At 45.7% G+C, this 27,520-nt stretch overlaps 1 protein-coding gene and 1 long non-coding RNA gene across 2 annotated transcripts; one reads left to right on the forward strand and one right to left on the reverse strand.

Moving 5' to 3' along the window:
• Positions 1–794: 794 nt before the first annotated feature.
• LOC142918270 (uncharacterized) lies at positions 795–3,652 on the forward strand. Its single transcript, XR_012937454.1, has 2 exons — positions 795–1,154; positions 3,329–3,652. It is a non-coding gene; the product is annotated as an uncharacterized LOC142918270 (long non-coding RNA).
• Positions 3,653–6,663: 3,011 nt separating this feature from the next.
• LOC142918269 (heterogeneous nuclear ribonucleoprotein L-like) lies at positions 6,664–26,425 on the reverse strand. The gene is made up of 13 exons (XM_076062408.1): positions 25,791–26,425; positions 20,682–20,800; positions 18,216–18,453; positions 17,749–17,834; positions 17,469–17,617; positions 13,164–13,361; positions 12,685–12,771; positions 11,941–12,197; positions 11,464–11,585; positions 10,584–10,785; positions 9,915–9,972; positions 8,969–9,064; positions 6,664–8,512 (listed from the first exon to the last, which is right to left on the reverse strand). The coding sequence occupies exons 1-13, from the start codon at positions 26,040–26,042 to the stop codon at positions 8,457–8,459; spliced, it is 1,920 nt and encodes a 639-aa protein (XP_075918523.1). The 5' UTR covers positions 26,043–26,425; the 3' UTR covers positions 6,664–8,456.
• Positions 26,426–27,520: the final 1,095 nt, after the last annotated feature.

Raw genomic sequence — 27,520 nt, forward strand, 5'->3', positions numbered from 1 at the left:
GAACCAACACACCTGAAGACGACCGTTTGAGTTATGGTCGAAACGTCGTGAGAATTTTTTATTTTATATATATATTTTTTGTTTCTCTTCAACGTGACTTTACCGAAAAAACTAAGAATATGAATTACTGCAGTCACGAAAGCTTTAAATCAAAATTTATTTGTCTTTTGTCAACGTGACACTTTTTTTTTGCTGATTGGCCATGTCGGGTGGTGGAGGGTTACGACACATTTATAAATAAACGCGATCTAACCCAAAAACCTTTATTATGAATAATATTGGTCGCGAAAGCCTACGTGTTAAACTGATGGTAGTAATGGTGGTGATCGTGAGGGTGGTTATTGTGAGGGTGGTTATCGTGATGGGGTTGGTGGTGATCATGATGATGGTAGTGATGGTTGGAGGTCTTTATGGTGATTGTGAGGGTGGTAGTGATGGTGGTGATCGTGAGGGTGGTTATTCTGAGGGTGGTTATTGTGAGGGTGGTTATCGTGATGGGGTTGGTGGTGATCATGATGATGGTAGTGATGGTTGGAGATCTTTATGGTGATTGTGAGGGTGGTAGTGATGGTGGTGATCGTGAGGGTCGTGGTGATGGTGGTGATTGTGAGGGTGATGGTGGTGATCGTGATGATGGTGGTGATCGTGATGGCGATGATGTTCATGACGATGGTGCACGTGATGGGGATGGTTATGATCCCGATCGTGGTCATCAGGGCCATAGAAAGTCACAGACGACAGTTAGGCAATACAAAAAAAGATGTATTCCTGACCAGGGAGTATACATTTTGTGAAGTATAATTACCTTCTCAGGGAGTATAATTTCCAACAGTTTTGCACTATTGGACATTGTGCTCCCTAGTTGGATCGTATTCTCCCCGTACAGAAATTCACGATCACATTGTGTCTCGTACATTTTCTCTCCCACCTGTCACAATCCCAACACCAGGTACGATTCCAACACCAACTATGACCCTTCCACCCAATTATCTTCAGCCGCCGAGGAAGCCTCGACCCTGCTCTCAACCCCCTTGGGCAGGCCCACCTCTGACGATCTGACAAACGAGCTGGAAGCACTGGTGCAGGAGATTAACGATAAACGCGCCAGGGACTTGGAGATGTTGAACGAGTTCCAGAATTCACTATTATTCGAGGTGAGAGGATGTTACTACGACCCAGGGTCGCCTTAATCTGGCTCTCTTGAGCCTCTGGGGCTTAACACCTGGGTCCTTAGGCGCCCTCATTCTGGCTTTGAAACTGTGCGAAGGATTTATGAAACAAGCCTCAGAGTTGTAACACTGAACCTGACGGGGAGCCTTCAGACCAAATTGAACGAGGGCCATTTTCAGGAAACGGTTGGCAAAAATCATCAATGATGATTGCATGTGAAAGAAATGCTGTATCTTTAAAAAAAAACTGACTCAAATCTGATGACTTGATCTCCCTTTTGTACATTTGGGTAAGCAACTTCCGTTGAGATCTTAGAAGTCACCGTTCTTGAGGTGCGCTCTTCAGATACCCAGTGGTCGCTCATGGAACCCAAGTAGCAACAAACTCGTTTTTTTTTTACTAGCTAGACCAGGGGTGGGCAAATTTGTTGACTCGCGGGCCACAGTGGGTTCTAAAATTTGACAGAGAGGCCGGGCCAGGAACAGATGGAGTGTTTGTGTGAACTAAATATAAATGACATTAAAAATCATTACGTGAAAGGATTTGGCCTTTAACAGGTAGCAAAGCATTCGTTTGCAAGGCAATTTAACAAGTTGCACGAATATAAACAATACAAAAACATAAATTTTGATTTAAAGCTTTCGTGACTGCAGTAATTCATATTCTTAGCTCTTTCGGTAAAGTCACGTTGAAGGGAAACAATAAAATAATAAAATATATATAAAACAATAAAAATTATCACGACGTTTCGACCATAACACAAACGGTCATCATCAGGTGCGTCGGTTTGCAGTAATTTACTTATTTTGAAATATATTTCATTATTTTATTGTTTCCCTTCAACGTGACTTTACCGAAAGAGCTAAGATTATGAAATACAAAAACGTGTCGTAACTCGCGGTCAAAGTGCGCCATCTAGTGGGAAAATGGGGGCATTACAGGAGAAGGAAAATTTAATATAATAATAATATTTGGACAAGTTCGGCGGGCCGGATTAAAAAGCGCGTTGGGCCGTACATGGCCCACGTCTGAGCTAGACACAACTCTTTCACCATACGGCAGGATTCCTCACGTTGGCTATTAGGCACGTGACATCACGCACGTTATCTCTGTCTTGGGGGAGCTTGGCTGCAATCTCGCTTTATCTCTTATCTCCAGCTATTTAACAACAAAAAAACACTCAGTGGGACACTCCAAGAGCATTTGACTTACAGCCCACCGGTTGCGCATTTACTTACCGTGACAATGTGTGTTTCCCTCAAGTTTAGTTCAAATAAATGTTTAACGAGGTGAGAACTCAAGGGACCAGGATAGTCTCATTATTCAAAATCGATCCCCCGAGTCCAAGGTTGACAAAAGAGTAAGCAACAAAGAAAGTACATAAATTATCAAATAAAAAATCGGAAGAAAAAAAACAACAACAGCCGCCATTCACCGCTCCGCCACTAACTGGTGGTAATGTCACCAAATAGCTTGCGCCTTTGAATCAATGGTGCCCGTTTCGAAGGCAAGAGGTCATTGGACAGGCCCAGATCATTGTGGGTTAACTGACAGAGGTAAATGGCAGATACACGGCCTGTGAGCCCCACTGTGCCAACTTGTGTGTTTTAGCCGCCCACTGCTCCACTCTTGAGCGTCGCTCCTCCACCCTACGTTGATGCTTGCAGAGCGACTGCCTCCAACTGCCCAGTAGCATCCTTCATGAGCCTCCTCCACAGAGGCCGATCTTGACAACGCTGGTACCAATCCTTGGCAAGTCCAATCAGCTTTATATTCTCCTGTACCACAGCAGCCCCTGTGTTCTGTAGCTTGTACCATGACCATTCAGTCCCTTCTATCTGGCTAGACAGAAACTGATTGGGCATGCGGTGGCTGGGCATGTGGGCTATGTGACCCAGCTAACACACAGTCTAGCCTCATTGAGGAAGTCACTGGTGTGAATTTGTCCAGATCTTTCAAGAACATGTGAGTTCCTCACAACACAGCAGGGTGGATTGGAGGCAGGCCAGCCTGAATGTTTCAAACCGATGCAAAATGTTCCTTTAAATGTGTTCAGTTCCACGAAAACAAAACACGATCATATGAGGAATTGAAAACATTTCCCTCCATTATTGCTTGTAAAATTGCCCTTTCGCCCCCCCCCCTCCCCCCACTGTAGGTGTCTCAGGTGTGCGATGCTATCCGCTCCTCCATCAACCCCCAACCTTACGATTTTATTGGTTTTTAATAAGCTATTAATTCCATAATTGGATGTTATAAATTTGAGCGCTTTTCAGATTTGTTGCATAGATAGTATGAGTTTTCAGATTTTAGTTAGACCTTTTCGGCAATGTTAATTGTAAAATGTTGTGAAATGTATTCTAATTTATGCTTAGCTGTTACTGCAACTGCTTTTAAAATTGCTTTGTACTTGCTGTGCTTTCGTGATGTTTCATGAGTGTTGACCCAGGGCTCACTGAAATAAAATACATCGAGACTCTGGGCTTACACTTGGTTATAAAGTTGATACTGGTAGGAACCTCCTGGTTATTACACCACCAGCCCACAGGGGATTATTGTTGTGTCAGACCGTCGTGCATCCAAAAATGGGAGGGGTGGGGCTGGGTGGAGAGGGGAGGGTGGGGAGGGGCTGGGTGGGGAGGGGAGGGTGGGGAGGGGAGGGTGGGGCTGGGTGGGGTGGGCAGTGGAGGGGCTGAGTGGGGTGGGTGTGGCGGGGTGGGGAGGGGAGGGAGGGGAGGGTGGGGCTGAGTGGGGATGGGTGGGGATGGGTGGGGAGGGGCTGGTCACCCCGTGGTGCCCTTATAAAACTCAACGTGTAACCTACTCACGCCGGCTCATGCCCGCCCTCACAGAATCAGGCCAGCAGCAGATGGGAAGAAACTGTTTTTATGGCGTGAGGTTTTGGTCCTGATGGACCGAATGCCTTCTGCCGGAGGGGAGTAGCTAAAACAGAGAGTGTCCAGGGTGGGAGGAATCGGCCATAATCTTCCTCGCTCGCCTCATGGTCCTTGTCGTGTGCAGGTCCTCGAGGGTTGGTAGATTGCAGGCAATTACCTTCTCAGCAGTGTGGATGATACGCTGCAGTCTGCTCTTGTCCTTGGCAGTGGCAGCAGCGTACCAGACGGTTATGGAGGAGGTGAGGATGGATTCAATGATCGCTGTATAGAATTGCACCATCATTGTCTTTGGCAGGTTAAATTTCTTCAGCTGCCGTAGAAAGTACATCCTCTGTTGAGCTCTCTTGGTGAGGGAGCTGATGTTCAGTTCCCACTTGAGGTCCCGGGAGAGAATAGTGCCCAGGAAGTGGAAGGACTCTACAATTTTGACTGGGGAGTCTAACAGGGTGATGGGGGTGAGGGGGGCTGTATTCTTCCTGAAGTCCACAACCATCTCAACTGTCTTTAGAGCATTTAGCTCTAAATTGTTCTGGCTACACCAGGTCACCAGGTTGTCAGCTTCCCACCTATAGTCAGACTCATCCCCACCAGAGATCAGCCCAATGAGGGTGGTGTCGTCCGCAAACTTCAAGAGTTTGACGGACAGATGATTGGAGGTGCAGCTGTTGGTATACAGGGAGAAAAGCAGTGGGGAAAGGACGCAGCCCTGAGGAGTTCCGGTGCTGATGGACCTGGAGTCAGAGATTTGTGTTCCCAGCTTAACGCACTGCTTCCTGTCAGACAGGAAGTCTGTGATCCATTTACAGGTGGTGTAGGGCAAGTTCAGCTGGAAGAGCTTGTCCTGAAGCAGGGCAGGGATGATGGTGTTGAAGGCAGAGCTGAAGTCCACAAACAGGATCCTGGCGTAGGATGCTGGGGCGTCCAGATGCTGTAGGGTGAAGTGGAGGGCCATGTTAACTGCGTCGTCCACAGACCTGTTGGCTCTGTAGGCGAACTGAAGGGGGTCCAGGAGAGGGTCTGTGATGGCTTTGAGGTGTGCCAGGACCAGGCGCTCAAAAGACTTCATTACCACAGATGTAAGGGCGACCGGTCTGTAATCATTTAGTCCTGTTGGCCTTAGCTTTTTGGGCACAGGGATGATGGTGGAGGACTTGAGACAGGCTGGTACATGGCATGTCTCCAGGGAGGTGTTAAAGATGTTGGTGAACACTGGAGACAGCTGGTCAGCGCAGTGTCTGAGGGTCGCTGGAGAGACAGATCCGACCCGGCTGCTTTGCGTGGATTCTGCCTCTTGAAAAGTCTATTAACTTCTCCCTCCTGAAAGGAGAGAATCGTCTCTGTAGTATGGGTGGGGCCTCTCGGGTGGGAAGGGGTGGTTCAGGATAGTCCAATTGTCTTTCAAATCTAACGTAGAACTCGTTCAGGTCGTTGGCTAGGCGGGAGTCGTTAGTGGTGTGGGGGGTTCTGGGTTTGTAGTTGGTGATCTGCCTGAGCCCTCTCCAGACAGAAGCAGCGTCGTTAGTAGAGAACTGGTGTTTTAGTCTCTCTGAGTAGTCGTTTAGCCTCTCTCACCGCTTTGCTAAACCTGTTCATCGACTCCTTGAATCTGTCTCTATCCCCACTCCTAAACACTTCCTCCTTCTCCAACCTCAACCTTCTGAGCTTTGCTGAGAACCAGGGCTTATTGTTGTTAAAGTTCACCCTGGTACGTGTTGGGATACAGCAGTCCTCACAAAAGCTGATGTCGAGCATATTTACGGAATACACCACGTGATGGTGCCGCCGTTGACCCTGGCCATTGACCGAGCAGCCCAATGTTCCTACTACCAGCTCCCTCCGCAGGAGAATGTGTTATGTTATCTTATGGTTGTGCCTCTACGTGCCTTTGGCCTTGCTTTACATACCCTTTAACGCTCTAAACATTGGGCCTTGCTCTTTGGTTCTTTAGGTAAAGTCACGTGGTAGGTATAAAATAAATTAAATCCGCGACGTTTCGGGCGCAGCACAACAAGCGTCCGCCGTCAGGTGGGACAACCACAGCAAGAAAACAATTGGTGAAGTGGGCAAAAGGGCTGCCGTGACAAGAGGCTATGTAGGTAAGAGAGGGGGGAGGAGCCAGGGAGGAGAGAGTGGAGGGGGTGTGGAGTAGGGGCAGTGGAGTGCTGCAAGTGAGTCACATCTAGATTGGGTCTTGCGTTTCATTATCAAGTTACATTTTCCAAAAGCACACCAACCTGCTCTCATCCGCTTATTTTGTAAGTTTGATCCCAGGCGGCCTTCAGTTTTATGTGAGTCTGTTATGGCGCTCAGGATGCGTTCTTGATAAATGGAACACTTCGTGAAACAGCGCTGTAGGAGGTCATCATAACATGCTTCCAATGGAGATGCATTACCGAATGAGCATTGGTTTTCCTCTGACCAAATATGAGCACTACTTCATTGGGGTATCAGTACCCGCCTATATTACAATACTGTGCACATGATAAATGTTTAGAGCATTTTATATATATTTAAAACAAGTTCAATGGTTAAAGACGTAAGAGCTATGCCTGTACATGTGTAATGGGTTCTTTAAGACGGCGTAGAGACGAATCGGTAGAGGCAACGCTTATTTATTACAAAGGTGCTTAACAATACAATACAGCCTTCTACTTGAAGGGGTAACGGCCCCTTCACCGGCTGCTAGCTGAGGAGGTACGGCTTCGGTCTAACTCGCCCTATTCCTGGGCTAGGGTCTCGGGGTCCTCCGGCTAAGGGGGTCCTTGGGGAGGCTAGTCTGACCTGACCCAGCCAAGGTACAGGTCTCGACCACTGGCCACACGGGACCCGTCCCTGATAAGTCACCCACACAGACCCACAGTCACTCACCTAGCCACCCACACACTCAGTCACTCACTCACCTAGCCACCCACACACTCAGTCACTCACTCACCTAGCCACCCACACACACACAGTCACTCACCTAGCCACCCACACACTCAGTCACTCACTCACCTAGCCACCCACACAGACACACAGTTACTCACCTAGCCACCCACACACTCAGTCACTCACTCACCTAGCCACCCACACACTCAGTCACTCATTCACTCACTCACCTAGACACCCACACACTCAGTCACTCACTCACCTAGCCACCCACACACACAGTTGCTCACCTAGCCACCCACACAGTCACTCACCTAGCCACCCACACACACACTCACCTAGCCACCCAGACACTGTCACTCATTCACTCACATAGCCACCCACACACTCAGTCACTCACTCACCTAGCCACCCACACAGTCACTCATTCACTCACCTAGCTACCCACACACTCATTCACACACTAACCTAGCCACCCACACACTCAGTCACTCATTCACTCAGTCACTCACCTAGCCACCCACACACTTAGTCACTCACCTAGCCACCCACAGTCACTCACCTAGCCACCCACACAGTCACTCATTCATGCAGTCACTCACCTAGCCACCCACACAGTCACTCATTCACTCAGTCACTCACCTAGCCACCCACACACTCAGTCACTCATTCACTCCGTCACTCACCTAGCCACCCACCCACACACTCAGTCACTCACCTAGCCACCCACACACTCAGTCACTCATTCACTCAGTCACTCACCTACCCTATGCCCAACTTCCTTCATGTCTCCAAGCTCATGTTCAATCGATTCCAGTTCGATGTCAAACATGCATCTCTCCATGCTTTTATTTTCAAACACTGTTCTATTTTCTCTTGGGGTTTATATTTGCAAGCGTATTAACCTGCTAAATACACGCACTGTACAGAATGCCAACCCATGTTTTTCAATGGGATTGTCAATGAGTCGGGGTATATTTTTACCAGCCCCCCCCCAAAAGGGTCTCTTTGGCATTTATTTCAGAGCTCTCCGTTATGAAATTAAATGGGCAATATTAGTGCCATGGGCTACAGCAAGAAAGGAGCATCACTCGTGGTGGGAGCAAAAACTTTGGCTATGAGCAAGTTGAGAACCCCCCCAAATTGTAAATTAATTGGAGCCGCTAAAGTTACGGCACCCGAGGACTGCCAAGTGAAATCTGGTTTGGGGCTCATGGACAAAATGGCAATGCACACGGCAGACAAACTCGGCAGGTTAAGGAGACTAACCATAATTATTTTAATTTCAACATTCTTCATTTCCACTGCGACCTTTAAAATCTTTCGGTGCAGTCAATATAGAAATCTAAATTAATCCTCCAAAAAATGACAACTAAAATGTAAACGCGTCAAATTGCACTTTCGACCTATACCCACGGTTAACTTTCAACAAGAGTGATGGGACATTCACAAATAATACACAAAGTGACAATGATGTTGACACCGACGTTCAATACGGCATGAAACATGTTGAGTTGTCTTCTATGAAGGCTGGGCAGTGGAGAAGCACAGTTTGAGGGTGTAGAAGTATGGAACATCTGAGAAAATAAAAACAGGGGAGCCACATGACATCTTCACTGGAGCACACAAAAACTTAAAACAATGAAGCGATTCTTAGGAGGGTCTTTGTCGATGTCGACAAACTCGTTCAGGGAGCTAAGATAACGTTGAGTTGTGATAAGTGAAAGTGCTTGGCTATGTCAACTTTCAATTCCATTCTGTATATGCAAACAACAACGAAATCCAAATCGCCCATAAATAACAACCTGTTAATATATAATACAACAATCTACAACTGCTTTCACTTCCTGCAATTTCACCCAAGGCTGCTAGGCAGCCAGTGTACACAGATGGTGCTATGGTAATAACAAGCGCCCCCCCCCAAATCTGAACATTAGGTGCTCAACAGAGCGTGCGACCAAAGATTTGCCGATAATGCAGCACCGCTTCAATGTCATCGCACCAACACAAATGGCCAACACCCCACAACTTACTTGCGTTCTTCAGGGGGTGATGGTTAATGCACGCCAGAGCCTCCATGGCATCGTTCTTGGTCTCCCACTCCGTCAGGCCGGACACGCTCCTATCGGCTGGACACGTGGACGGACCGTTGCTCATGGAGTCATTTGGGTCGTGTAAAACGCAACACCCTTCACCATTTTGATTTAAAGCTTTCGTGACTGCAGGGATTCATATTCTTGGTTCTTTCGGTAAAGTCACCACCACGTAGAAGGGAAACAATAAAATAATAAAAATATAAAACAATAAAATTCTCACGACGTTTCGACTGCAACACAAGCAATCATCATCAGGTGTGAAAACCACAGCAAGAAAATTTGAAAAAAGTGGCGGTTATTTTTAACGTTAGCACCACGGAGAGCGATTTGGCAGTTGTTCAGATGGACGAGTCCATCTATGTTCTGAAAAGAGGAGGGGGGAGACGAAAATAATGGATGCGGTCTGAAAGCCACCGTAAGCGTGAACAATCAATTAAGACCCGAAATGGTTTATCAAATCCTTCCAATGATTGCTAAGCCAGAATCCATCTTCTCGGTTGAAATTGTCTGTGTTTGTATATATTTATTATTTTGTTGTTTCCCTTCTACGTGACTTTACCTAAAGAACCAAGAATATGAAACCCTTTGCCGTGTTTAAAGGATGGTGTCAGTCGTCGGTGAATTTCTGCAGCAGGAAGGCTTCAGTCCGATGCCTTGGCTACGCTAACACGCTTCAGTCAGCTTGGGCGCGAGTGAATAGCAAGGATTGCTCTCGGGAGAGAATTTCTCACAGGGTTTCTTGAGCATGGCCTCATAGCACACGTTGCAGATCATCTGGCGTCGTGCTGTAAATCAAGCGACGATTGCATGGAGAATACAGTATACGATTTATTCTGTGCCATGACACGTAAGATAAATAATAAACATACTTTGCGGGACTTACTTTTTCCAGAAAACACTTTGAAAGAGCGGGGCTTCGCAATCGACATTTCGTCGCACAGCTGCGGGGACAGAACGGGCGGCGTTCACGTTATAGTTGGTAACAGTTAACGTGCACCGGTAAAGCATTCGGGAGATGTCATTTTAATTGCAGGCACAAATCCCGTTGTCCATTTTTAAATTTACATTCGCCAGCTTTGGAGCAGTCTTTTAAAGTGCTCAGATTATTGTGAACACCAAGCATAGACTCAGGGGGAATGCAACCATTTGCAGAAACAATGTCCAAAGACTGAAATGTAAACCTTTCGAATACGAATGAATATGAATCGTAATGTATTAAACAGGACAAATTAACGCGAGGTGTTGTCTAGTCTGTAACAAAAAAGTCCCTTTGGAACATCGACTGCATTATTTATACATCTTATGTTTTAACCGCTGAAAGGAAACTACATTACACCATTTTACATTTGTCCCGTCACAGGAAACGTGTCATTGGCCACCACAAACTCCACAACATCAATAGGCTCATCTTAAAAACCCACGATTGTTTCACGTGCAAACTTTGGACTTGAATATTTATAAAAGCTTTACCTGGGAAAACTTTTAAAGAAACCGAACGCGCTCCCCTTCTGTGCTGCTGGCAGCAGGCTGAAGGGGCGGCGGGGGCACGGACCTGCGCGAACATCTCGGCCGTGATGTCCGTGGGCGCGTTGAAGAAGTGCAGCACCGCGGTGGGACGCTGGTTGCGGTTCTTCGCCGCCTTCTCGCTGTTGGCGTAGCGGTGGTTGTGAGAACCTGCGTAGTCCCTGTAGCTGTCGGTGCCGTCCGGCAGCTCGAACGCCTGGCCCGGCACAATCGACCGCTGCCTCGACACGCTGCCGAGACGAGGGCGGAAGGGAGGGAATAGCGCGAAGAAACTGTTTTTAGTTTTTATTTTATCACGTTCCAAATTTCACGTGCTCTTTGGTTCGATTCGGTAAAGTCACGTGGGTAAAAAATAAAATAACAAAAAATCACGACGTTTCGGCCACAACACAAGTGGCCTTCATCAGGTGAAGGGACCGGACTGTCCAGAGGACAGCGTTGGAGTGAAGACAGCAAGCCCAGGTCGCGTCCTTTAAGCTTGTTGTCGCGGCATCTTTTGAGGAAGGTCAGCGTCTCGATGAGCTTTGACTTCTTGTCCCGTTGTCTGTTGAAAGCTCTAACAGATAGGTGAAAGCCCTCCCCGTAGAGCTTCAAATCTAGAATCCAAATTTCACGTTCGCTATTTCAATAAAGGCCCTCCCCGTAAAGCTTCAAATCTAGAATCCAAATTTCATGTTCGCCACTTCAATAAAGGCTCTGGAAAGCAAGTCACCGGGGTCCTCATGAGCTGTGACGAGTGTTTCGTTCACGGTATTCATCAGCTCTCTTTTTCACCGTCCTAAAATTTAGTCACTTGCACTAAATATTTACTAAAGTTGTCTTCTCTAAATGGAAAGCAGTATCCAATTACATTAACAGGATATGACGAGTTACATTTACCAATTTAACACGGGGACAAAAAGGCTCACCAGAGGTTGATTTTATTTCCAAAGATCTGAGACATATTGAGGTGAAAAACCGCCCTGTGCACGGCGTACTGATCTCCCATCTCGACCATGGCGGCTCCCGGCTTGCTCTTCAGGAACTTAACCTACAAAAATAACAACCCGTAAGATGGTTCAGCATCGCGCAATCTTGCACGAAAATATCTACAAGTTTCGTTGTAACGCATTGTTGAAATGTGAAGTGTTGGCCGAGGGGCCATTAGAAAACATGCACAAAGAACACTTCGCATTGGGTACATTTTTGTAAAGAAAATTACCAAATGTGTATGTTGTCAATCGGTGAACAAATTTGGTCGTGTGAATCTCCCACTTTATATAACACGATCAGCGCACGACGTGCACCACACGCGTGCGTACGCATTGCACCGCGGTTGAACCTTTGGAAGAAAAAAAACGGGGACTCATTTCAAAGCAGGTGCGCGCAACACCCAGCGAAGGCACCTTCTCCACGTCGCCGAAGAGGCAGAGGATGTTAAACACGCGGTCGCAGTTGAAGCGTTCGGCGTCCAAGTCGTACACAATGAGGACCTTGTTGTCGGCCTGCTGGTTCATCATGGCCTGCACGTGCTGGCCCTGGGTACCACCCTGGGGCCCAACCTGGTTGCCCATGCCTACTCCCATGCCCATTCCTCCCCCACCGCCCATGCCGTCACCGCCAGATCCGTAGTCGACGCCCGGTGGTGGTGGCTGCTGGTGGCCTGTGACGCAAACACACAAGAGGGGGAAACGCATCGTGAACTAGCTGAAACTCTCTAAACTTCTCTGAAAAACAGATTTATGACAACCATCATCTTACACATGTGTGCCCTTTCCTATAAGGTCAGGTAACCCAGGAATCACCACTCTACTCCTTGGAGACACTGGAAAACATTGGTCCAGAAGACTCAGTTGCCTAGGGAATAGACTAAACTAGTTTTTATTTTAGGTTGAGGGCCACCAAGCTAGAGCTCTTATTCAGCATAGCTTGTTTTAAATACCCAATACATCTGATAGCTATTGGAAATATCGTCTCTTAAAACACAAAGCAACTCATAAGTTGCAATTGTTAATTGCAAAAAAAGGTTTTTAGGATGCACCTTAACACTAATTCCAAATAAGAAATGTTCTCAACAGGCAGCAGGTTCTTTCAATCTGACAGCAAGCTGAAGGAAACCGAAATTATAGCATTCGCAACAAGGGGATTACCTCCACAGTCGCCACCACCGCAAGCGTGTGCTTTGGGATGGTCGCCAAGGAGAGACGTTTGCTTCGCTGGCATCATTGCATTGTCCTCTGAAAACAACAAAAAAACGATCACCAAATTCACCCACGGGAAACATAAGCGCTCATTGCTGCACAAAATAAGGACAATCCAAAAAATGCATTCTGCACCCAGAACATTCACATGACCAACACATTAAGAAATTCCGGGCACACTCCACACGGGGGCGCGCTGCGTCTGTCGATAAAAACAATTGGCGGTATTTTTTAAAATGCAGATTTCACACGGCGCAACATAAATAACGAGCACCATACAAAATACAGCGCGTAAAGAAACGCTCATCGCAAGAAGAAGAAAAAACAAAATTTATTGGAGGTGTACAGATGCACGCGACAAATTGTTCCGAGGTGCGGCGTCAGCGAGTGTCCGTGGTTGCCGCCTGCGATGCCCGCTCATTTCTTACCCAGTCTACGCTTCGACGGGAACACAAAGTTGCCCAGAGTCGGGCGGCGGCTGACGACCCATCGCGAGGAGGATGCAACAGAAAGGCCGGCGCCTTCTTTCCTGCGCCAACAGCAGTCACGCTTGGCACAAATGCACCCCCCCGCGTTGTCCGTGCCACCGCACCTCTCGCTCTCCGGCGACCCTTTTTGGTTTGGGGCTTAAAATTGGGACGCTTGAAGTGGGCGACGGGGCCTTACGAACCTTTAAAATGAAAAAGATCGCCGCTTATAAACCGATGCGAAATGCGTTGTGTCTGGCATCTGCAATGTCAAAATCCTCGTTTGCAAACAAAACTTTAGCAAGGCAGTCTAAACGTACGAGCGTGGAGGTAAATTCTCACCAACGGAGCGATTTTAAGCCCCAAACGCATCGGCACGCGTTCCGTTCGGCTTATTTCCAAGTCCCGTTCGCGGTGAATGCGGGCTTTCGTCGCTCCCGGCTTCTTCGCGGCGGTTCCGGTGCTTTGCCGGTCTGTCAGCGCCGTGTCCCCCGGTGCCTGCGGCTGGACGCGGGTTATCCGATGGCCTCTGCCAAGCGGCACGTGGCGGTTGCGGTGCAGCGGACGCGGCGTGCTGCGCCGAGTGTTCCGTGACGTGGCGCTGCAGGCGTGGGGGGCGCGGGTCGGCCGTGCGTGTCACAGCGGTGGCGGCGTGTTGGTTGCTTGGTCCCCGGTGCCTCCCAAGTGCCGACGAGGATGTCGCCAATGTCGCCGTTCGTGTCGTCGCCGTTCACGTCGGTGGCTGTTGGCTGCCGGGCGCTTGATTGCTCGTGTGTTGCTTGCAAATTGCCTCGTGTGCTTGTGTGCGGCAATGCTCGCAGATGCTCCTTGTAGCGTTGATGTTGGGAGTGAGGAAAATACTCTTCGAAGCGTTTACGGAAATTTGGCGATTAAATCAAACCGCACCGTGTCCCTGAAGCTCCCTTGATAAAGTGGCGAGACTTACCTCTTCGGAAACTAATATCTGTGCGTACACACAATGTACTCGGGACAAAGATACCATTTTCCTGTTCAGGCTCAATCGTACCAAATTAAAAGGGTTACTTTATAATAAGTGATATTTTCAATCGTAAATATCGGCTTTTCTGACATCCTCTAAGCTTCTCCGCTTAGTATCCAGACACCACATAATGCAGTCAAGGTTTCTCAACCCTACAAAATATAAAAACGCAACGTGCAATGTCCACCTCAAATATGCCAGTGAAAGTTGGCACCTACTTCTGATCCAACAGACACACACCCTGGTAAATCTAAATATAAAAGTAAAACCTTGGATTGCGAGTAACTTGGTCTGCAAGTGTTTTGCAAGACGAGCTAAAATTGAAAATAAATATTAACTTGATAAACGAGCGAGGTCTTGCAATACGAGCAGTGTACGTGTAGACACACTTTGTACTCCGTGAGTCACGTGATCACACAACTGATAGACGAGTGCTTTGATGTACGAGCGCTTTGGATTACAAACACGTTCCCGGAACGAATTATGCTCGCAATGCAAGGTTTTACACTGTAGTGTAAAAATGCCCAGCCTTGATACACCCCGAACAACCGAGTACCCGCCTATGGGCCACATGCACTTGACGTTGGGAAAATCTTCAAAGCTGATCAAAATCTAAAACGCCACCAACTTAATGGCAATATCTATCGCATGTCCAGTACCAGGGCAACAGCTTTAATGGTAACAAAAAAATTAATCCAATGGATTATTGAACACTCCAGCAGCCACATGCCTCCTTGTGAATCCTGTTCTTCACAACATTCACTTATACTGCCAAATTGTTCTGAAGGGTAAACTAGAAAAAACAAAGTACACGGGCACGAGTTTAAAACCAATCTGCCCAGAGTAAACTACGCAAGCTTAGCATGGGCTAAAAAAACACAAAGATTATTTAGTTATATGTTGCGCTAGCTGTTACTACCCGGCTTCGCCCGGGACTTGGATCCACCACGCCCGGCCGCCTTTGTCTCCCCAGTGGCGATGTTCACACACCACAGCAGTTACTCGTTTGAGGCTGAGTCGACCTAGGGGAGGCCCAGGACCGGTTAAAATAATCGTCACCGGTGGTGGCGGTGAGCGGGAATCGAACTTGGGTCGCCGGGTTCGTAGCGCAGCGTAGCGCTAACCGCTACACTACGGGTCACGTGACAGATTTGACGTCACAGCTCACTTGCCGTGCAAAAAATAAATGCATTATCGAGCTCCCCCCCCCCCAAAAAACAAAAGTGTATTTGTGTAATGTTTGCACGGTGTACAGTCTGGAAAGTACCCACATGGCAAATTTCCAGTTTGTTGCATGTCGGGAAGTACGCTAAACATTTTGAACAGACACACATATTCACAACTTTGCCTTTTATATATATGGAGAAGATAGGTATAAACGAAAATAACCTTGACCAGCTCTACACAATTGCAGTGATTGCATGATTGATACAAAAGAGGGGAATGGCGTTTCAAATAACTTCCTGTGACAACGACCAAGTTCTGTAGATTGTAAACAGTACACCAATGTGCTTCAAGACAACCAAGTGTCTGCAGGTGTGACATTTTTCTGCAACCAAAATCTCAAGTGCAGAAGCTGCATTATCCTCTTGAGAACGCTCCAAACTTCCCCCTCTACTTGGCCACTGATCTTCAAGTATAACACGGCAAAGCCGGCCGCGTACAGAAAGTCAATGCCTGTTTCATCACGCCGTGCACACCCCCCAGCCCTTGCGTTAAAAACGTCACCCCCCCCCCACACACCCGAGGGCTCACCACCACCAGCTGTCGAGAGAGCGCGGCTCTGATATGCTCAATATTGGTCTTACCTTGCTTGAGGCCAGGGTTGGTGAAGTTCCAGGTCTCAGAGTCATTTTTAAACACATTCAGACGTGTCGCCTGTAAAGAGGACACAGCAGGGGGAAAAGATAAACATTATTCGTGGCCAGCATATAGGGCATAGATGCTGGGAAAAAATTATATAACTTTAGAACCTTCTTTGGTTCTTTCGGTAAAGTCACCACGTAGAATGAGGATAAAATAATAAAATAAAACAATAAAATTCTCACGACGTTTCGGCCACAACACAAGTGGCCTTCTTCAGGTGAAAGGAACAAACCTGTCGTCCCGACCTTGTGTTGTGGCCGAAACGTCGTGATAATTTTATTGTTTTATTTTATTATTTTATTTTCTTTCTACGTGGTGACTTTACCGAAAGAACCAAAGAAGATGAATCCTTGCAGTCACGAAAGCTTTAAATCGAAACTTTAGAACCATTTAAAATTTACAAGCATAATAATTATTAAGCGGTCATTACCCCCGAGACAATTACGGCACGCAACTTGCGGTAAAGCCGAGGTACTTAACGCAACCCTTAACCTCCTGGAAGATGAATGAATAAGAGCTGCCACACGTAGCAAGTCAACGATAAGCTAAACTTTCGCACCGTACGTAGCAAAAGCGTGCTTATCGGAGTTGTGGGAAAACAGTGGCCTTCTGCCACCAGTTTTTTTTTTTAAGATCACGTGTTGATTATCCCTCTTCGTTGGAACAAGCTCCCTTCGTGTTTGCAGATAAAAATCGCTATCCCTCGGTGGCCTATTTAAATTCCAAACTTGTTTAATCGCACATAAGTTTGGCATGCTCTGCCTAACTCGGTATTATTTATTCGCAGTGTTCCTCGTGTACTGTAAAGCGTTAGCCTTGATCATATACCTCAAAAATGTTGAAGTGCCATAACCCCGTTATGAAAATGATGCATTCGTTATTACTGTTCTGTAATTTTATTTCCTGCTAACAATGTAACATCTCCCCTCAGGTACTCTGCAGGTCTCGCAAAGCAGCCTATGGCTGAATGTTAATCACCCGTCACCAAATAAAATCGAATTAAAAACCAACTCTACCCTTCCCACTGGATGCGAATTTTCCATTAACTGGCTCAGGGCACTGGCTCAGATGAGAACCACCCTCACACGGTAATATCAATTGGGAAAAGTTTGACTTTAGACAACGGCAAGGATGCCCGTCATGCACAATGGGTTGTTGTAGGTTGTGGGGCTGTGTGGTGGGCAGCTGTAAAATCCATTGGGTGCATTGTATTTCTATGCTGCCACAATATATGCTACACTCCTTTACCCCGCACACAAGTCAAATAACCCCCACAACAGGCATCGAGTGCAGAAGCCCTCATCTAGCAATGAATTGCCGTGTGTATTCAGCATTATTTGCTCACCAAAGTGGTCAATTCATAATATTAAATGAAATCTTTGGTCTGCGGGTGAAAAAACCCAGGTTGTGGTGCACACACTTGTGAATGTACAAAGTATCGGTTGTACTTGCCCTTGCATAGTCCACTATAAGAGTACAGCAGCCCGAATAGATGTCCGCTCCATTCAGAGATGAGTTCGCTCTCTCGGCGCTCTCAACCGAAACAAACGTGGCCAAAAATTAAGGAAAACACGACCATTTCATTTTAAAAACAATACATTTAGCATCTCCAAAATAACACGTAAAATTACGTGAATGGCAGACATATCGTTACGGTTATGCATCTCGTTGAAAGGATATTCCACAAAGGCCTGCAGGCCATTCTTCCTGAAGATAACAATGCGTTGCAGAGGCCCAAATGGTTTGCAAATGTTGTAAAGCACATCCTGCAGGACCACATGGAGCACACAAACGCAGCGAGGTGATTTTGCACGCATTACCAAGTAAATTTGAAAAGCTTTTTTTCCAGTGAATTTTTAAGATCGAGCCATACAGGACATCAACGCTTTCCAAAATCAACATTAGGTCTATATATTGTTTTTTATTCAATGCCATTGGTAGACTTCAAAGCACAAACAAAAAACACGACTTCAATTGCCTCAAATGAACCAAAGGATCAATGTAATTTCCTTAGCAAAGCCATTCACTGTAATCCAAAACGGACATAATTTCACTCGTATAAATGAAACATGCGCGTGTGTGCGTGGCACACCCGACAAACTATTCACACATTAATGTCCAGCTGCTGTAAGTGTAACAATGCCCACCGTGGTGATGGGGTAGATGGGGTTGAGAATGGTGAAGAGCAGGATGTGGTTGCTGTTGCCGTTGTCCCCCGGGACGCCAGGGCGCCAAAGCTTCTGGCTGGTAGAGAAGTTAAAGTAGGCCGGCTGCCCGCACACGTAGACGGAGCCCTTGGACGAGTAGTCGACGCAGCTGCGGGAGCTCTCCGGGTCTTCAAACTCCACCAGCGCCTGCCGCGTCTTGGGTATCATCACCACGTAGCTGCACGGAGGGAGCGATTCAAACGAGTGCCGTTATTCAAAGATGTGGCCGACTTTAAAACGCATGCCTGTTGTTGTTAATGTTAAACACGAGGTTGGTCTGCTCCAAGTCACCTCATTTGATCTCAAGAAATGTTTCAATGCATGCAACGGAGTGGAGACTGGTTTGATGCAGGTTAGATGCCACGTCCCATTTCAGTTTGGCAGTGTAGTACGTTGGAATTGAATGTACTGTAAGAATATAATTATATTTAAAATACATCTTGAGGGTAATGTAGTCTTCTTCTGTCGATGTATCACCTGACAAACGAAGCCTCTTCAAACGTACATAAACAAGGTACGTGTGTGCACCATTTCAATACGAGATATTAATTTTTAACACGGTTACTAATCACAGTTGAACGTGTGCCGCTTTTGTCAGACGGCACAACAAAAGCAGCAGCGGCACTTTAATTCGGAGGGAATTCGTGACTTGGGGAAATTGAAAAACAAACGGTTTTTGTTTCCATTTAAAGCTTTCGTGACTGCAAGCATTCATCTTCTTTGGTTCTTTCGGTATAGTCACGTAGAATGAGAATAAAATAATAAAATAATAAAAAAACACAATAAAATTCTCACGTTTCGGCCACAACACAAGTCGCCTTCATCAGGTGAAGGGACGAGACTGTCCCATTTCAGTTTGGCAGTCTCGTCCCTTCACCTGATGAAGGCCACTTGTGTTGTGGCCCGAAACGTCGTGAGAATTTTATCGTGTTATTTTTATTAATTTATTATTTTATTCTCATTCTACGCGGTGGTGACTTTACCGAAAGAACCCCAAAGAAGATGAAGTGGTTTTTGGTTGGTCACTTCAGGCTGGCAAGGCCCCGAGTAAGCCACGCACGGCGTCGCCGATCACGCCGTGACGTGGGCAACGCCGCGCCCTCTCGTCCACCGCCACACGCGGCCACGACTTTTTATTTACGTAAGTGGTTCTTGAGCTTTAACCTGCAGCCTTGCCACCCCCCCTTTGGTTCTCAATATTTTTTTTAAAACGTACAATGTTTATTAATTTAGAGGTTTGATGGAACAAAGTAGCGGTGCGTACGTGCCCGTGCTCAATGTGTTTCGATGGATTTACCTTGTTAAAAAATAATCTGGCACGTCTTGCACCCCCAGAAAGGGCATCTCCCACCCCGTGCTTAAGAACCATCGAGTATTTTTGTGTTATGCAATTTCTTGAGTTATTGAACCGAAAATCGGTAATACTCGAATTTCCAAGGTCTACGTTCACTCCACGTCCGCAAACACCACCACCACAACAATAATAACAATAATAACAACACCAATAACAATAATAACTATAATAACAACAATAATCTTTGTTTTTTTTCGGTAAAGTCACGTATAAATAAGAATTAATAAAATTACATAATAGCGTACGTTTCGGTTGCAACACAAGCAACCATCATCAGGTACAGAAGAGCTAAATTTAAGAGAGAGGGGAAACACATAACCCCAGATGTATATACAGACACCCAAGTAGGGGGGAACTAACACCGACACAATAGGGGACATAGAGAGAGAAGCATACCAAACAGACAAGAGTTTAGCAGAATTTGGAAACCAAATAAAGCAACACAGACGGTCGGTCAAAACACAATTAACGCAAAGCCTGGTTGATTACGTTATTTCAAAGATTGCTAAATTGCAAGTTAAGTATGAAATTTAAGATACAGACGGCACACACACACATAGACATTCAAGTACAGCGGACCAGCACAGGTACAAGCACACAGTGAAGTCGCCTTAAATAGGCAGAGAAGGCAAGGCTGAGAGACAATGGGACATATTAGCATGAGAAGGCAAGGCTGAGAGACAATGGGACATTTTAGCATGAGAAGGCAAGGCTGAGAGACAATGGGACATTTTAGCATGAGGTATGCATAGAGCAAAGTGGAGCACGGCAGCAAACATTCGGAAGCACCAAGACCGACACACAGGCAGAGACAGCACAGAGAAACAAATCCAAGCACAGACACAAAGGCAGATACACAAGCAGAGACAACACAAGACAACACAAAGACAGACACAAAGATACAGACCTTATACCTCCCCGTAGAGGCGGTTTAAACTTGGTTCAAAGCTTTCGTGACTGCAGGAATTAATCTTTGGTGTTTTCGGTAAACAACAATAATAATAATACAGCTTTCTTCCCCATGCGGGCAACGGTCACCACCGACTGGTCACCTGACTAGGCCAAAGTACCGCACGGCCTCCACGAGGTCCGACTCGAGGGCTGTGTCCGAGAGTCCCCGCACGTGAACCACAGCCGACGGTGGGGGCTTGTGTGGGTCCTCAAACGTGTCCTGTGCACGTCGGCAAGGAAGCAAACTCAACACGACTATTGTGCAAAGCTGTTGTTTCCTCCTATACCGAGAAGACAGTTTTCAGTTTCATTTATTTGGTATAGCCCTGTGAGCCATTTGGCTCTTGAATCGGGTGCAACCGCAACAAACAAAAACATGAACAATAAAAACATCTTAAAGTGACTTTGTGTGACTGTGCAAACAAAAAATCCAGGAAAAAACAGCAAAATAATCCTTGAAATAGCACCGTACACCAACGCTGTGTGCAAAAATCCCAGTGGGATGCAAGTCAAACAACAACAACCACAAGACAACTAAGATTAAAGCCATCAGTCTAACTCCGTACTACAACAAAACAATCATGGCCAAACCATAAAACTTTTTCAAAATCACCAAAATAAAGCCAAGGCTAACATCGCCGGCAAGTGATATCGGAGCAGATGCAGACACTTGCATTAAAGGGCTTTTTAAATATGCATCCGTTTGGCAAAAAATGGCCATAGCTCAGTGCCATCATTTCAGTAATAGCTAAGAACGTTCGCGAGTTTAACTTTAAATCTAAACGGCCCTCGAGTTACAAACTCTGGAACTCGCATCCCCCACCGCCAGGTGCGCTTTTGTAGACGCTGTAAAGTTTTATTCCGCAAAGTTTTTAATCACATTGGGGAGGGTCGAAGAGCTACCCCACGACGCTATCGCGTAGGACATTTAACATATCGGTATTTTAACTTAATTAGTATTTTAACTTTTGATTTAAAGCTTTCGTGACTGCAGGGATTAATATTCTTGGTTCTTCCGGAAAAGTCACCACGTAGAAGGGAAACAATAAAATAATAAAAATATAAAACAATACAATTCTCACGACGTTTTGACTGCAACACAAGAAGCAATCATCATCAGGTGTGAAAACCACAGCAAGAAAATTTGAAAAGTGGCATTTTTTTTAACGTCAGCACCACGGAGAGCGATTTGAGAGTTTGTTCAGATGGACCAGTCCATCTATGTTCTGAAAAGAGGAGGGGGGAGACGAAAATAATGGATGCGGTCTGAAAGCCACCGTAAGCGTGAACAATTAAGACCCGAAACGGTTTATCAAATCCTTCCAATGATTGTTAAGCCAGAATCCATCTTCTCGGTTGAAATTGTCTCTGTGCTTGTATATGTGGATAGCCTCATGAACGAATTTCTCCTGGTAGGCAATGTTTTTATTCGTGGTCCGCCAGGAAGTGTCTGTGTTGTTGGCCTGACTGGATGTGCTTCACATAATGTTGTTTCAGGTTTGTTGAATTCTCGTCTCTCATCTTTTGCTGTATTTACCTCCGTGATTTGTTCTTGACACCTGATGAAGATCGCTTGCGTTGTGATCGAAACGTCGTGATTGTTTTTTGTTTTAATATAATTTTATTGTATTTCTACATACGTGACTTTACTGAAAAAAACAATGAGTAATGTTAAATTTTGATTTAAAGCTTTCGTGACTGCAGTAATTCATATTCTTAGTTTTTTCGGTAAAGTCACGTTGAAGAGAAACAACAAAATAACAAAATATATATAAAACAATAAAAATTCTCACGACGTTTCGACCATAACTCAAACGGTCATCATCAGGTGTGTCGGTTTGCATAAATTTATTTAGAAAACGGCATATTTATTTATTTATATAAAAAATAACGTTTGCGTCACGCGCAACGATTGGCTGTTTGCCAGGACTAGTCCATCTATTTTTTGAAAAGAGGAGGGGGGAGACGAAATTTGTTTTTATGTATGCTGTCTGAAAGCCACTGTAAGCGTGAACAATCAATCAAGAACTGAAATGATTTATCAAATCTTTCCAATGATTGCTAAGATAGAATCCATCTTCTCGGTTGAAATTGTCTCTGTGTTTGTATATGTGGATAGCCTCATGAACGAATCTCTCATGGAAGCCAGATGGCTTACAAAGAACCTCCGTCTTGGAAAAGTCAATGGCATGTGAGCCTACTGAATTAGAACAATGATCTGCTACGGCCGAGGTGTTGGTCCTACCGTGTTTAAGGTCTGCTTTATGTTCACGAATGCGGTCCGAGATATGGCGTTTGGTTTCTCCAATGTAACTACTACCACAGAGGCAACTTAGTTTGTAGACACCAGGGTATTGTATGTCCGGAATCACATCTTTTACAGACGGAACCAGATCACGGATTTTATGTAATGTGTTGAAACGGACCTGGATCTTGTGTTTATTCAAGATTTTGGAGATCTTTTTTGTGATCCCAGCAATGTAGGGTAAAGTGATGGTTTTGAAAGGCTCCTCAAGAGGGTTCTTCTTCATGGTTTGAGTGATAGCTTTGCGGATTGTATAGTCGGAGTAACCATTAGCCCTAAGAGCTTGGTGTACGTGCTTGAGTTCACTGCTTATGTGTTCCTGGTCGGATATGCATTGGGCTCTATGATACAGAGTCTTGATGAGAGAATTCTTCTGTGATGGATGGTGGTGGGAATCCGGTTTATATAATTGCCCAAGTAGACGTTGCTCTCAGGGGCCTGGGTCACATCGCTGCAGACGTAGCAAGATCTGAAATCGCTGCAACCCTCAAAAACGCTAAGATGCCAGCTAGCAACCTCAGCAAAAATGAGCGTTTTGAATTATATAAATTAAAAAAGAGGAATGATATTGTAGTTCTCTCAGCTGACAAAGGCAATGCTACTGTTATCATGGATAAAATAGAATACAACAACAAAATTAAAGAATTACTCGACGATGGTAGTTATACAAAAATAAAAAGAGATCCCACCAACAGCCTCGTCACACAAACCAACAAAATAATTTCTGATTCAACCGCATTAATTGATCAATCTAAACAGTTTTCATTGAAACCTTCTGCTGCCAGGCCACCAAGATTATACGGCTTACCAAAAATACATAAAGTTGATACACCTCTTCGTCCCATAGTCTCTACTATCAGCTCCCCCACCTACAAACTAGCTCGTTTTTTGTCTGAAATCCTGCGTCCTTTCACTGGAAAGACCACCTCTGCGGTACAAAATTCTACTCACCTGGTATCAACAATCAAGGGTATTTCCCTGTCCCCAGACGACCTGCTTGTCAGTTTTGATGTAGTTTCCTTATTCACCAAGGTTCCTGTACCTGACACCATTGCAATCATTGAAGACTTGGTTCATCAAGGACTAAACACTGAGGTACCCCCCCTGGTGAGACACTGTTTAACCAATACATACTTCACTTGGAATGGAACTTTCTACAAACAAACTGAGGGCACCCCAATGGGCTCCCCCCTTTCTCCAGTTATAGCTAACATTTTCATGGAGAAATTTGAGACTGACGCCATCCAGACTGCCACTCTGCGCCCAACCTTATGGAAGAGGTACGTGGATGACACTTTTGTCATCTGGCCACATGGCCGGCCTGCTCTAGACCAATTCTTCGACCACATCAATTCCATACACCCAGCCATCAGATTTACCATGGAAGTCGAAATAGATGGCAAGATACCTTTTTTGGATGTCCTAATTAAAAAGAGACCTGATGGTTCAATGAGCCACTCTGTCTACAGGAAAGCTACCCATACGGATGCTTATCTGAAACCGGATTCCCACCACCATCCATCACAGAAGAATTCTCTCATCAAGACTCTGTATCATAGAGCCCAATGCATATCCGACCAGGAACACATAAGCAGTGAACTCAAGCACGTACACCAAGCTCTTAGGGCTAATGGTTACTCCGACTATACAATCCGCAAAGCTATCACTCAAACCATGAAGAAGAACCCTCTTGAGGAGCCTTTCAAAACCATCACTTTACCCTACATTGCTGGGATCACAAAAAAGATCTCCAAAATCTTGAATAAACACAAGATCCAGGTCCGTTTCAACACATTACATAAAATCCGTGATCTGGTTCCGTCTGTAAAAGATGTGATTCCGGACATACAATACCCTGGTGTCTACAAACTAAGTTGCCTCTGTGGTAGTAGTTACATTGGAGAAACCAAACGCCATATCTCGGACCGCATTCGTGAACATAAAGCAGACCTTAAACACGGTAGGACCAACACCTCGGCCGTAGCAGATCATTGTTCTAATTCAGTAGGCTCACATGCCATTGACTTTTCCAAGACGGAGGTTCTTTGTAAGCCATCTGGCTTCCATGAGAGATTCGTTCATGAGGCTATCCACATATACAAACACAGAGACAATTTCAACCGAGAAGATGGATTCTATCTTAGCAATCATTGGAAAGATTTGATAAATCATTTCAGTTCTTGATTGATTGTTCACGCTTACAGTGGCTTTCAGACAGCATACATAAAAACAAATTTCGTCTCCCCCCTCCTCTTTTCAAAAAATAGATGGACTAGTCCTGGCAAACAGCCAATCGTTGCGCGTGACGCAAACGTTATTTTTTATATAAATAAATAAGTATGACGTTTTCAAAATAAATTTATGCAAACCGACACACCTGATGATGACCGTTTGAGTTATGGTCGAAACTTCGTGAGAATTTTTATTGTTTTATATATATTTTGTTATTTTGTTGTTTCTCTTCAACGTGACTTTACCGAAAAAACTAAGAATATGAAAAATGAGTAATGTTTTTATTGTTTCATATTTTTTTATTATTTTAGTTCAGTGCAAAGAGAATACCCACCCTTAGAAGAGAAAACGCCGTATAAAAAAATTACACTGGAAATAGCCCAAGGTGTTAACGAACACGAAATCCACGTTTACCAAAACGCGTTTTACTGAACGTAAGCAGAGCCTAGCGATGCTGTGGTCCGCGTGGTCCATCCCCAACACCAACAACGAGAAGCTCTTCGCAACGGCACTGGAATCTGCGAGTTACAAAGCTAAACAATCACGTTAAATAATATAAACACGGCTGGTGGTGGTGGTGGCACGTCGCCTGAGTGAAGCCTCTGGCCCAGGCCTCACAACGAGGCTCTGGGCGAGGAGGAGTAAAAGAAACATCTTCTCGTTATAAAAACACCTCGTCAAGTCGCTCGTCACTGACGCTCACCATCGCGCCCGCCTGGACGCGGTCGTTGCCTTCGCCATTGACTCCCAGGCGCTTGGCCGCGTGCCGGGCGGCGGAGGCGGCGGTGGTCAACATCGTCGTGATGGCGTGGAGCGCCGGAGGGAATCGATTCGCGATCCTGTCGCTAAAAATCGACGCCTGCGCGGATCGCCGAGCGTCAGCGGCAGCAGCGGGCGGCGGCGGGGCGATTCCAACGTGTGACATCGATTCTCGGATCGATGTGTCCTCTGGCGATGTTCGCGCGGCTTGGTGTGACCCCACAGCCACTCGTCACGTGACGCCTCTCTCGGCCAACTGGGGCCGGCGACGCAACTGTCGCCCCCTACTGCAAAATAATTGCAGACCCAGCGCATCGTGGCTGCTTCTCCCTCTCCCCCCTCCTCCGTTCCGAACAATGATGGACTCGTCCGTCTGAACAAAGCTCGTCGCTTTCCGTGGTGCTAACGTTGAAACAAGGAAAAAATAAACCGGCATGCTAATCCCTCACACTAACATTCTGCCTTTAACATCCTGCTAATCCAACACATTAACACAGCTATTTCAATGCTAAATTGTTCTGTTGATATGTAAACTCGGACTTTAACACCCTGCTAATCCAACACATTAACACAGCTACTTCAATGCTAAATCCTTCTGTTGATATGTAAACTCTGATTTTAACATAGCTACTTCCGTGACCAGTCACATGCTGATCCCTCACACTAACATCATGCTAATCTCCCAGTTACATGCTAATTTCTGACTTTAACATCTTGCTAATCCAACATATTAACACAGCTACATCAATGCTAAATCCTTCTGTTGATATGTAAACTCGGACTTTAACATAGCTACTACCGTGACCAGTTACATGCTAATTCCTCACATTAACATCCTGCTAATCTCCCAGTTACATGCTAATTCCTCACATCAACATCATGCTAATCTCCCAGTTACATGCTAATTCCTCACATTAACATCCTGCTAATCTCCCAGTTACATGCTAATTCCTCACATTAACATCATGCTAATCCAACACATTAACTTAGCTACTTCAATGCTAAATCCTTCTGTTGATATGTAAACTCCTTCGTCAAGGGGCTCTGCTCCTCCCACCCAGCTTAAAAGACACTGCCAAGCTTAGCAGTGTTCACTCGAGCGCCGTCTTCCCGACAGTTCTGTTCCTTCACCTAAGGAAGGCTACTTGTGTTGTGGCCGAAACGTCATGAGAATTTTATTTTATGTTTTATTTTTATTATTTTATTTCCATTCTACGTGGTGGTGACTTTACCGAAAGAAGCAAGAATATGAATCCCTGCAGTCACGAAAGCTTTAAATGGAAATTTAAACTGTACTGTATTTGTTTTGCTTTACAGATACCACAACAGTCAGAGATGTTCTACGCAATGCAGCGCCTTCTCCTTAGTAGCTCCCAACGTCTGCAATTCACAAACTTGAAAACTCGCTAATAACTTAATTGGGGGAAACACGAAGCAATTGTCGCCCCCTACTGCAAAACAATTGCAGACCCCCTTCTAAACGTGAACACTGCGGGGCAGTGTCCTTCACTGCAAGGCCGGCGGGCCACGAGCGGCCCCTGGTGGCCTCTTGTGCGGCCCCTGACAATACCCAGATCTGAAATCACCTCCCCATCGTCGTCGTCGTCCTCGTGTGCTGCTGTCAAACCCAGCGGTGTTAAAACG

Source organism: Petromyzon marinus, unplaced genomic scaffold, assembly GCF_048934315.1.
Source record: "Petromyzon marinus isolate PM22_M1 ecotype Great Lakes invasive population unplaced genomic scaffold, UKy_Petmar_22M1.pri1.0 PM_G_Scaffold_6, whole genome shotgun sequence".
Classification (NCBI taxonomy): Eukaryota; Metazoa; Chordata; class Hyperoartia; order Petromyzontiformes; family Petromyzontidae; genus Petromyzon; species Petromyzon marinus.

Excerpts from the sequence above, each read along its gene's own strand:
- LOC142918269 (XM_076062408.1), bottom strand. The coding sequence starts at position 26,042 with ATGTCACACGTTGGAATCGCCCCGCCGCCGCCCGCTGCTGCCGCTGAC. Across the intron at positions 17,618-17,748 it reads GGCCTGCAGGCCTTTGTGGA|GTTTGTTTCGGTTGAGAGCG; the intron begins ATATCCTTTCAA and ends ATTTTTGGCCAC. Across the intron at positions 12,198-12,684 it reads CGGTGGTGGCGACTGTGGAG|GCCACCAGCAGCCACCACCA; the intron begins GTAATCCCCTTG and ends TTTGCGTCACAG.